The sequence below is a fragment of the Oryzias latipes genome, chromosome 10 (assembly GCF_002234675.1).
Source record: "Oryzias latipes chromosome 10, ASM223467v1".
In the NCBI taxonomy this organism is placed as follows: Eukaryota; Metazoa; Chordata; class Actinopteri; order Beloniformes; family Adrianichthyidae; genus Oryzias; species Oryzias latipes.
Window position 1 is genome coordinate 9237792 of NC_019868.2, and position 12828 is coordinate 9250619.

At 40.8% G+C, this 12828-nt stretch overlaps 1 protein-coding gene across 7 annotated transcripts in view; it reads right to left on the minus strand.

Annotated features, from left to right (window-relative positions):
- Positions 1-2197: 2197 nt before the first annotated feature.
- pcdh19 (protocadherin 19) overlaps positions 2198-12828 on the minus strand; it is a 60463-nt gene continuing 49832 nt past the window's right edge. For all 7 annotated transcript variants that reach the window (XM_020706432.2, XM_011479903.3, XM_020706431.2 and 4 more), the window contains exon 5: positions 2198-4888. In XM_020706432.2, the coding sequence (XP_020562091.1) occupies positions 4329-4888 (560 nt within the window). In that variant the 3' untranslated portion in view covers positions 2198-4328. The remainder of the gene's footprint in view (positions 4889-12828) is intronic.

The following is a 12828-nucleotide window of genomic DNA, read 5'->3' on the forward strand; positions in this document are numbered from 1 at the left end:
ACAGGACAATTGAAGGGCAAAGAAGACGGATAAATGGATGGATATTTAGCTAGGTCAATGTGTAAGATGTTTTGAGGTGCAGAGGTAGAGCGATCAACCTCTCTTCTCAAAGTTGCAGGTCCAATTCCTGCCTTACCCCTCACACTCCTAAAGTACCTGTATGCAGGTACTTCAGGTGTGTGTGTGTGTGTGTGTGTGTGTGTGTGTGCGCGCATACATGAATGGAAATCAAACTAGATGAAACTTTTTCTGTGCCTAGCCCATCTTTTGAAGCATCCACTGAATGATATGGATGCTATAAAGTTAAAAAAATAGGTTATGTTGAGTTTTTGTTCTTCTATCACACAATAAACTGTGCTACAATTTGGCATATAACATATGATGTCAACTTGCATCCTTTAAACAAAGTAGAGCAGGAACAACTGGAATGCCAATGTTAGACATCACCCATTGGATTCTGAAAGGTATAACTTTAACGTTAATCCAAAAAATGGGCAATTGCGTAGTATAAAACACAAAAAGACTGACTCCACCCATTACTCCATGCACCTGTCAATTAACCAATCAAAAATAGTGTTGCTTATTGAAATTAAGCTCTTATAAAAAAAATAAAGATGACAAAAAATAGTATTCTAACTGTTGTCGAGAAAAGAAACATTTTTATTGGGAATCATTGCATCATCCCACAACCAGAGCTTAAAAAACTAATGCAAGTGAATGTATTAAGTTTAATAGCTTAGAAGCAGGGTGTATCACGCTTTTGCCCATACAGTATCTTGGTGGGTTTTTAGCATCTTCGTGACCCCACTGAGTACCAAGCAGTCTGGAAAATGAATGGATAGAATGAAATGAGAAATTTGGTTTTGTTCTTTTTAAATTTTTTTTTGCTTAGATGGCACAAATGGTATATATTTCAACTAGCTGTGCATTTTCCAGTACACCTTACTCCTTCCTGAAACAAATGATCCCGGCCACTCACCTCTGAGTTCCCAAGCAGGTCCTTAAATTAGAATGAACACAAACATACATACAGAAATGGCATACATAGAGGCATTGTCATTTGCCCTGTTAAATATGACATCAAGCAGAAAGGAAGACTTTGGTCCGCTGCACAGTAATAGCTGCACAACTGAGTCATTCATCTTTCATTGTGGAAAATCACCCATCGGCCCATTCCGAGCAATTACTGTTTAAGCGGGAGCTGCACGAGTGGCCTTTTAATGGAAAGCTGGAGACAGCCTCCACAGAAACAGTTCATTTGAATTTTATCATGGCATCAATTAGTGTGTTGTCACTGTGTTTTGGGGAAAAGTTTATATTTCCCTCATTTTATGGATAACTGTATCACTGCAAGGCCACATCTTTGTCTTTGTAGATACTTGTCTAATTTCTTAAATTAGGGTAATTCATTGTAGTTTTAATAATACACATTAGATTTACATGAAGAAAATGCAAAAATAAGAAATTTAGAGATGAATGTTTTGTTCTCTCACAACACTTGGTGATCTGAGGCATTAGACTGCACTCCACTGACACATTCACATTGTGTACATTATGCTTTTCAACCCAAAAGCTTCAAGACCCGCTCTGATAAAAATTACGTTTTTGGTGTTTTAAACATGTTCTTGAAGCATTTTTCTCATGTTAAAGAACAAATATAAAGAAAAATGCAACTTTAAATTGCATTTCCAAGTATTCTTTTTATTCAAATCATTGTGAATCAGAAGCAAACCAAAAATATGCAGGTGGAAAAGGCATATAACTGCGACATACATGTTACTAAGGCAGGTCACAAGCTCCCTGCTCTCCAGTTCATTCTAACGCATCCACTTGTAGAAGACTAGCTCCATATGTATTATTTTCCCTCATCCAAGCTGGCATCTGGCTTAAAACTTTACAGCGGTATAGCTCCAATATTGTTGCACTGGTAATGTTAGGTTGGGGTTGTCAGGGGCTGTTAGCTAGAGGGAGAGAGTGTGAAAAGATGGATGACTGGATGTGGCAAATTTTGAACTCTTGCCGTTTTGCAAAAACTATGCACAGAAAACACAGGTTTTGGGGTTTTAGCTAAAAACATCCTAATCATAATTAGAGGACCACTGGGAAGACCTTTACAATAGATCAAAAATTGATCAGAGTAGGATTTTAATTTAAGTTCAGGTTTCATTTGTGTCAAGTAAAGACAAGGAAACAAAGCTGAGAACATTTAATAGTTTAATTATAAGCTGCTGTATACATTCAGTGATTATTCCGATTTTCATGTTGCCAGAAGCCATGGGTGAGACCAGCAAAACATTCAGCTACAAGATCTAGTTTGTTGTATGCAAATTTTTCCATGTTCATTCATATATTTCCACATTGCACATAGTGTTTTTACTGCAAAAGCAACATCAAACCATATTGCAGATGTGCAACATGGTTCTTCTAGGACCTTAGTTTGTTCAAACATGATTCCACCCAGTCTGTTGTGAGGTGCTCGTAGGAGGGGAGAGCCCTGCTGCTACCACTGTGGGCTCTACCTCATCTTTGAGATCAGCTGAACACAGATGGCAGAGGGAGACAGCTGCAGTGAGCAAAGGCAGTACACATCAGGATAACCTCGTCTGAAGCTGAAGAAAATCTTGTTTGAACTTGACTCGGTCCAGTAGGAAAGCTGACCTGTAAGTGGTACATTGTTATAGCCTGAAGAACACTGGAAGCTGCTCTTTCTCCATTCACAGAGATCAAGCAACATCCTGCAGATCTGTACGGTTGTTTTTGCATCTTTTACTTTTTTTTTTGGTTTCTTTTTGCTATCTCACTCTAAGCTCACTGAACGGACACATTAATGTTGGTGCTGACTTTTTTTTTTTTGTTTTTTTTATTTTGTGTAGTTTTTTTGGGGGAGTTTTCTTTACATTTTTCTAGTAGCCCACACAGAAACTGGATGGCACAAGAACTGACCAATAAGAAACTCTTTACAACAAGTTAGACTGCAAGTCAACGGTTGCCAGGGATCACACAGTAAACAAACAAAAAAAAAATTATAATAAAAATCCAAATTCCTTCTTTAGATAAAAAAAAAGTTCAATATAAAAGCAAATGACAAATGAACTGAAGCAAGTTATAACTTACTGATAAAATAACTACACAGCATTAAATATTCTCATTATACACTTTAAATTATTTATAAAATATATTTTGGCATATATGTTTTTTCATTTTTGTGTTTGTGTAACAAACGCTACTGTAGCTTCAGTTGAACACCAATGTTTATTTATTTTTTCTCTTGAAACAAAACATTAAAGGGATTGTCACATAACAACAGGTTATTAAAAATCATAATCGTAAACCCTATACAGAGTTTTACATAGCCATAGACATGAGTGACGATCCCTTCTATCCTAGCCCCATAGTCAAAAGTCAAAAAAAGTACAAGACCAAAGCACAAAGCTCTAATTTGTGCTCCACAGGCTACAATCAAGGTTGGGCACAGGAGATTTCAAAAGCAGGAAGTCTTTTTTTTTTTTTCATACAACTCATTTTGAACACAAAGATTTGTCTGTCCCACTTCCAGTGTTCATAGCAGCTTGGCAGATAGTTCGTTTAGCTCCATCGGTGATGAAATATAAAAACTGAGGACCTTGCAGTCTCATAATGGCAGGATGTCCTCAGAGGAAAGCAGAGAAAAAGCTTCGCTTATTAGTCAGGAAGAGGAGCCAACATGACCGAGAGGCCTCTTCTGCTGCAGGAGTGAACTGACAGTAATTGTAGATGAATCCTGTGTATATCTGTGGTTGTTTCTTACAGTGACAGAGCTCACTATACATACAAAGGAACAAAGAGCCATTTTGACTGCTAAAACCAACTGCAAAACCAAAAAAAGGCAAAAAGTCAGATTCAGATATAAAAGTAGTTCAAAAGGCATAACTATGCGTCAGAATTGGCATTTCAGGTGTCCAAATATGCAGCATCCTGCTTTGGCTCCAAGTCTGAAGAGCTCTGCTGGTCGTGTCTATGCAGTCAACAGTAACCTGCCTGTTCACTCTTTGCAGACTGTTAAAACGAAAACCGAACAAAAGCAAACAAGGGAAAAGTACTGCGACTACAACAAAGCCACATCCACTACCTGGACTTGACCACACAACTTGCTGCAGCGTGCTCCAGTTCCCATCAGCCCAAGCTGATTCTGAGGTTTGCATTCTGCAAATGGGTGTGTCTCTACACGTCCACAGCTGGACTTTTCTGTGTACACACAGATATTGCGAGTGTATATATATATCTATATGTAAATATGTATGTGACTTTACACTGTATATGTGTATACATGTGTGCCATTGAAAAGCTTGCTAAAGCACTATGTCCTTGAGGCGCTTGCTGCTGGGGGATTCCTTGTCTCTGCCATCGTGGAGAAGAGTGTTGATTTCCCGGACAGCCGGCTCACTGTCTTTCCCCTCCGGCTGCCGCAGCAGGCTGTGGTTGGCGATTCGCTCTGCGTCGCGACATTTTAGTGTGTTGTAGGCAGATGATGGCTTAGAAAGGGGGCTCTTCAGGTGCACAGGGGATGTAATGGGACTGACAGCCTCACGCCCATTGCCAGCTTCACGGACTGCCCCTCCGTTGGCCTTGGGACTGCACACCTGAGACTCCTGAGTCCGGTTTCCCTTCATTTCTCCCCGTTCCACATCTTCAGGCCCATCCTTGCCAAAGGTGGCAAAAGTCCTTTTGATGGTGCCATCCTCGTAGTGTGGCACATCCACTGTGGTGGCCTCGATAGATAAAGCAATGACGTTGCGGGCATGCTCAGGCGACTTGGCACGAGCCGGCACTGGAACACGGGGCATCCAGCAGCGATCCGAGTGTCCCAGGATGCGGCATTCGTCCTGGCAGTGAAATCCCTCAGTGGTGTCTTAAAACAGAAAAAAAGAAAAACAAAACGTTAAATCTGCTCTCAGCACCATAATCATTTCCCGATATCCTGAATTCATAACATATGGCCTTCATTTGATTAGTGCACATCAGAACTGGAACATTAAATAATAAAAATAAACATAATTCAAATTTATTCCAATAAACAAGTCTTGACATTTCTAAATCATTTGCTTTTTGCACATTGAAGCCAATCTGCATCCATTCATGGCTGCAACCCCTTTACATCGCTCGCTGATAACTGAAGCTAGATGTTTGGGGCAAATCTAATGTAACAATTAAATTATGCATTGTTAAATCAAAAGTCCATTTGCAGCATTTGTATAAATGGGTTTTCTCGAGCAACATTAGATAAAAGGCAGGCTTAGACAGTGCAATAAGATATCTCAGAGAAAGACACCAGACAAGTTGCGGTGTTGCTGCCTGGTTCATATCTCGCTCCCTCTTTGTCTCTGTCATCTGGCGCCGAGTTATAAATATGTAATGATGTTTAACGCTGGAGTGAAAAAAAGATTTGTCTGAGTCCGTATAAATGTGCTGCACTTTGTTGTGCTGGCAAAGAAACTTTCATGAACATGTTTGCGTCATCATTTCCCAAAAAACAAAACACATTAGTCTCTTCATTTAATTTGGAGGCTGTAAGTTTTGTTTGTTCTTCATTCACATGTGCAAATCTAGACAGCGGCGCTGTGAGCTGAATGAATGAAGGCGCAGATTATTTCATCTGTCTTCTGACGACTTGATAGAAAACGTCGGCGATTTGCGGCACATCAAAAGATGTAATTTAAAAATGATTTCACATAAGAAAATAGAAGCGTTTTTTTCCCCAAAATCCCCTTTTCTGCAATTGTAGTTTTTTCTTCCGGCTTCATTTTGTCAGAGAACCTGCCACACACACATACACACAGACACACTATGACATATTTCGGTGCTCCCCACTGCTTGCTTCCTTCCCAGAAGCAGTTTTCCTCTATTCCAAAGACCCAAGATGACAAGAAGGGATTGTAAGAGGGACCAAGATCGACCCAAATGCATACGCTTACGACGAGCAATCACAGCTTGACAGATCACCTAATTAAAACCACTAATGATCTGTTTTCCTCCCCTCTTTCCTGTGCTTATGAGAGGCACCTCTGCTAAAGCCCTGGGGATCAATATTAAAAAGATTGGAGACAGGCTATGGAGGTTGTTGATATGAGCGAGCTGTCTTTCAAGTACAGTCTGATGAAACTGACCTATAACGTGGTCACTAAATGATGAAATGCGTGAGAAAATTGGATCGGTTTCAACCCACATACACAGTAGTATTTAGTGATAGCAAGTACGAACGGGACCATATCCGTCCCTTTATAACCACAGTGTACCATCTTCTGATGGCTACTTCCAGCAGGATAAGTTGCCATGTCATAGAGCTGGAGTCATCTCAGACTGATTTCTTGAACATAACAATGAGTTCTCTGGATTCAAAAGACCTCCATAGTCACCAGATCTCAATAGATCACCTTTGGGATGTGGTGGAACGGGAAATTGGCATCAAAGATGTGCAGCCTACAAATCTGCAGTAACTGCGTGCTGTCTTCATGTCAATATGGACCAAAATCTCTGAGCTTCCAGTATCTTGTGGAATTGATGCCACCAAGGATTAAGGCAGTTTCGATAGCAAAAAGGGGTCCAACCCGGTCCTAGCAAAGTGATTGGTGAGTGTATTTTGTATTAGTCACATAAGAATCACACCATTTTGGCCACAGAAGACCTTATTCAGCAGCTATAAAGTCATAATCACTTTCTGAACCTGGAAAAATAAATTGGAACAAAGAATCATTATTTTTTTACTTGGAGTGGTTGTACATGATGATGTGAATACTTGCTGATTGGTCCAAGTAACAGCAGTGGCAGCAATCAAGCAGACAAAGGGCATTAAGCCACAGGTTTTGTTTAAAGATATCCAATCAGACTGTGATGATGCTGGGAAATGGGGCTTTATATTATCAAGAATAAAATAAGGGAAAAAAATACTGTAACAAATAGAACCTTGATTAGATGAATCAAAGCAAAAGTACTTTTTATTCTATGCAGCATCATCATACCCTTTTTTCAAGTTTATATCACTATTCTTTATGTATTTTAGTCAGTTAGGGAACTGCTAAAATTTAGCATGTCACCTAAATTCAAATACAGTTATTATGTAATTTTCAACTTTTTTTATCAGGCTAAAAATAATTTCTAAATCATGTTTGACATACTTGACAAAGTGGATCTTTTTCCTCCACTGATTGAAAATTCATAGGTCTCCTGGTAATGAATGCAATTTCCTCTAAATGCTTTGGCATATTTCTACAGCCTAAAGCCCTCTCTGGGGCATGAACAGCCTCCAAGCACAAAGAAATATACACAAGTTGCATGCTCTGCTCTTAGCAGTGCATGCATGGGCTGAAAGGCATTTTCTCTTCTTTCCTTTAGGGGTCTATGGAAGAGCAACTGGGTTGAAAATGACATTGTTGCAAAAGCCAAGTGCTATTAACACGCACACATCCTGCCTCTGCTCAGAGCTTCATAAAAAGCAGATGTTGCTCGAAAAGACTCATAAAGACTGAGAGAATTTGGAAAAAAGGGGAGAAGAAGAAGACAGGCCATCGACCTCTGACTAAACCCGATCTCTTTCAATTTAACAGAAAAGACAACTGAAATGACATGAGATGAATGAGATGCTTTTACAGTACTACTTGGGATTAAAAGTCAAGAAGTACAGAGGAGAAAACAGTCAAGGCACCTCCCGCTGATGACATGCATTCAGAGTTCTCATGAAAACTCAGAAAGATAAGCTTGCCAGTCTTTCAAAGAGCAGAAGTGGAATGTCTTTGGGAACATTTCCGATCCACCGTTTAATAAATATCAATTACTAAAGGAGGTTCATGGGAGGCTGAGGCTGCCTGCGCCTTTGTGCTGTGCACCAGGAAAACAATACAATTTAATGGTGATCGAATCATAAAATTCCAAGCATCTTCAGCAAAACACCACCATCAAATAACACGGGCCGCACTTTAATACTGAAAAAAGGTCAAAAGGCTGCTTTAAAGCATGCTAGAGCACTTTCAATATGTCCATGGCAAAGGCAAATAATAAATATTGCCACTTCACAAGCACCAGCCAAATCCTGCTTACATGGGAGCCCATGTTTTTCTGTTTGTAGTTACCTGAAATAGCATCACTTTGCATCAGCACAGGCGGTGAACCCACACGCTCCGTTCCATTTCCACTTAAACGTGCAGCCTGACAGCAGCAGGTTCAATCCTCTTTCCCTCAATCAAATGAAGGCATCTGAACCTCAAGTTATAGCAGATGGATCTTTAGCCTCAGCGTGTGTATCCCACAAGCTGACCCGCTTTACTCAATTTACCCTGGTGTATTTGATTTAAGGAAGCTTCCATGTTATACAGCTCCGGGTGCTATTTGTTTGTTGCTAACGTCTGAAAGGAAAAGAGGAATCAGCCAGGGGTCTAAATCCTCTGACATAAAAGCAAAAGAAATGAAAAAAGAAGCCAATGTACTTCTCCTCGAGCTCTCAACAGACATTTTGAGTCCTGTTTGGCTAACATGTGAAGCCAGGCTTGGAAAACACAAATGTTTTTCCCTCCAACAGCAGCACATGCAGCCTCAACCTTGATGTAATTCTGGAAAATGAGTTTAAGCAGCCAGATTGGAGAAGAAGAGATGGGGCTGAGTTTAAAAATATATATATTTCTTAAAGTCTTATTTGAAACCACAAGTCTACGGGTGCTTGTGGTTTGACACAATTCAGTCAGTTTGGTTTTAAAGCAGATGAACTAGAGGAAAAAAAAGTGGAACAACAGGGTGGCATTATAAATCTTTCTACAAAGGACGTCTGCCACTTTTGGCTTAAACTACTTTAAATCCTCTATATGCTGACAGTTTTGTTGTAGGAGTAACAAGAAATGTCCCGATTCTTTTTGTCTGCAACTTCTCTGCAGAGAGCCAGACAACACAACGTGCATTTTGGGAAATAAATGCACGTTGTGCAGGGCGTGACTTGTATGCGATTTTTTTTATTTTTTTTTAATAAATAGCAACAATAGGCACTGTAGGTGTGTGCGTCACTATTTGCTACTGACAGTAATGAAGAAGAAGCACTGCTCAGTCTTATGCTACGTTCACACAAGGCTCGGAAGCACACGTTTAAGCGAACGCTGCGTAAATGCACGCATTGGGCTTCCGGCTTCAAAACTCTCTTGTTCATTCACAACTTATTTAGTCAGTTTCAGACTACACGCGGCCATCGAAATGTGCATTGAATGTAAAACCAGGTTAACTCTGACCATTAAAGGACTCGGATTTGGTAGTGATGTATGGGTAGCGTCCTTGTCAAAGCATGGAAGTGCCAACTGTTAGAAAATTGATCCCGAAGGAGAAGTGAATTATTATGGTTGGAATTCTGACTTTACGTCTTTCATACATCCGAATAGAGCTGTGAAAGAAAAAGCCTGAGACTCCAGATTTTCCCCGCTTCGACATTTTGCACCAAGCTCTGAGTACTCACTACACTTGCTAGAATCAGGTAGCGACAGTCCAGTATGAACACCACAATGTGCTGAAAGCACATTCAAAAAGCCACGTTCAGTGCATTCTCAAACTCGCCACATGTACCCGGTGTGTACGTAGCTTCACGCCGAGCTTGGGGGAAATGTTCCAAAGCGACAAAAAAGATTAAAAATTCAATGGATGAATTCAATGGATTTTAGAGATTTGAAGTTTTAAAAAAGAGCTTAGTGGACTTTTCCATTCTTGTTTCCACAATTTTTAAAATTATTTTCTACCAAAATTACGACTTATGTATAATGTTTTTTCTTCTTTATTATGCTTTTTTTTTGTTTTTTTTGGGTGTTGCGACTTCCATTTTCCAAAAAATAGGTATAACAATTTGAAACAAACTGATTCACTTTTTCCTTTCAAAGATTTCCCTGTTTTATACACCAAAACATTTTGCCAAAGAGAACTGACCAGTTCCTATAGAGCAAAATTGGAAAACTAACTCCTCCACTGTGCGGAAAGACATGTTTGAAAATCTGAAGAAACTTCATCCATGGAAAGCCAATATTATCCTGTTTACGTACAGTAAACATTCCCAGTTTCGCCTGGGTGCCCTGCAGAAATTTGTTCCTCTAATGTTGTCTTTCTTGCTTCCATCTCAGTCTTCCAGAGTATCTTTGACTGTGAGATGGCTGTTTTCTAATTGCTCTCCATATTAATTTTCCATCCTGGCAGTCACATGGCAAAGATTGATTAAATCTAAATTGTTGCTACAGAGACTTGATGGAGCTTGTGATGCAGGCGCTGATGAACGCATCACAGGGGAGGAAGGAGTAGAAAAAAAAAAAGGTCTTGAAAAGACAGTGTTTTGCAGAACGGCGTGTCTGTGGCTGATGGTTGGCTGGGCTCAAACACTCAAGGCCGAACATGAGATCCAGTGTGATCGTAACACTGCGAAGAGCGCTCAACATCTGTCCCATCTGAGGACAGCTCTGCGGACAGCTGAGGCTGAAGCCCGGCCAAGCAGCCTCCTACACTACTCACCAGGGAGAGTCCAAGCACTGCTGTCATCCCAGCCAGCCAATTCAGTCTGTGGGCCATAAATCAGCCTGGAGGCTTGGCTCCTGCGGGAGCCGCAAGATGGAGTGTGATGGTCTTGTTTTTACAAACAGTAGAGGGGCACCCTTACCGTGCCACGTAAGCCATCATTCTCTGTGCAGCATCGAGTCCTCTCCTTCTCCCTACAGCATCTGGCTCAGTCACATCACACTACACCCCGCTCTCAGAGACCCCCAGATTCATGCCTTACAGCTCCCTGCACAAGGCCATCCTTTATGCCTCTCCTCCTTCTGTCCTCCTCTCCCATCTCATCAGTGCTGCTGGCTCACGTAATGTATATTGATGTAATTAAACGAATCCCTTTCTCACAAAAAATCCCTTCCTCTCATTTTTGCCAATCTGACCAGAGTTTCTCAGTCTGGTATTACTTGTCAAGACTACTTGACTTGTCAGATCTGTTGCCGGGGGCGGGGTGCACTTTCTCTCTGCCCGACCTTTCCGTCGCTCTGCCTCACGTTTGTTGCCAACCTGACAAAAGCCGATGGTTTAGGAAAGCAGTTTTTGTCTTGTTCAAAGCCAGCAACAGTTGAGCCACGTTCTGCACATATTTACTTTTTTCATTCCCTCACTTGCTGCTTGCCCATCCAGCAGAGCCGCTGCATTCTGCAATGCGCTCCCGGTATAAAGAATGAATTCCCAAACTGCTGTTGACAAACAATGCACTCGCTTCTAAATTGGTACAAACAGCATCTGCTTAACAGCTGTGTAACAGCGGCGGGAGGAATGCTGTTTATAAATCACTGTGTCATCGCAGTGTACCGTTTTACTCGAGAGCAGGACCACTGGCCAATGGACTGTTTGATGCACTGGAAATAATGCAGGCGGCTTGTCCTGATGACATACGTGGGTGGTCTGGTTTCATCGCCCTGGCAACAAACACCATTTGGCTGAGAGGATTCTTTCACCCTGTGGTGCCCCCTTCCCCTTCAACGACTGGCTCCTTGGGGTCACAGTGTCCCAGTAAAGAATTACCCTTGACTCATATCCTGACATATGGGAGAGCTGAAGGGGCAAAGCTTCCACTGGTGATCTGTTGTTGTTTAGAACAGCCATTACCATAATTCATGCCCTGGTTTCCTTACATTACACGAGCCACTGACCGTTTAACTCTCCTAACTGGCACTCTGAACTGGATTTAACCCAGGCAGAAAGGCATGAAGGGATGAGCATGGCTGCACCAGGCTAAACTGTATAAAAGAGGAAAAGGGAGAATTTCTCAGCATAGGCTCAGACACAATACAGCAATGGAAGCACAGCCTGTGGGTCAGCCTGTTTCATCCCTGCTTCAAATGAGCCACGCCGCCGATCCAACAAGAGACTTGAGACACACTCCCAGCCTACATCAACACACCTTATCAGAATAACAAAACAACACCTACAAGTCACACAGATGATGACAAACTGTGGCTGTTTGTGTAAACTGGCTCCTAATTAAAGCTTCTTTTGCTAAAGTTGTTTCTCACGGATCCTGAAGCACATTTAGAAAAACAAAATGTATGACAAAATGGTTATTTAATGAATATTGGTCAGTTTGTAAAAGAAAAAGGATAAATCCCCGTACAATAGTTAAAAAGATCTGCTGCAATAATTCCTGAAATGTCAAAGAAAATGGGGGGGAAAAGAAATCATCCCAATGCATTATACATTTTTCTAGAAAATTGGAAAACTCTGGGGCCACAAATATATAACACTGGGGAGAAAAGCTAATCAGGGATTTAATTCTGTGATGCTTTCCATGAGAGAAACTTCATCTTTGGGCTTGGAGTGTTTTAAACAGATAATTATTTTAAAGCTTGAAAGAAAAAGAGGAAAGCGAATGCAATTATTGAGCAAATTAAACTGAAAGTTGAGTTCACCTTCTCATAATGTGATCCACATTCAGTATAAACTGAGAGGGAGACGTCTTGTAGAACAGACTATTTAGTGTATCTGATGTGTTTTTTTCTCAAAAGGTCGTTAACTAAATAACGACCTTTCCTTTCTTTTTTGCGTGTTACTAACAAGTTTGGGAGTTAGCGCAGTCACTGTAACATTTATTTTAGTGGGATCAGTCTGTTTTTTTACGTGCTGCAAACAAGGTTGGGAGTTACAGGTATTGTGAAAACGTGTAGCATGTTACAATTTCTAGAGTTACTGTTAGTTAGTCTGACTGACAAACTTATCTCTGACTCTCATCTCACTTAAAGCGCTTTATTGCTCAGTACGCCTTACATATTACATAAATGTTAAAAACAGACCATTCATTTATGGTGCCGT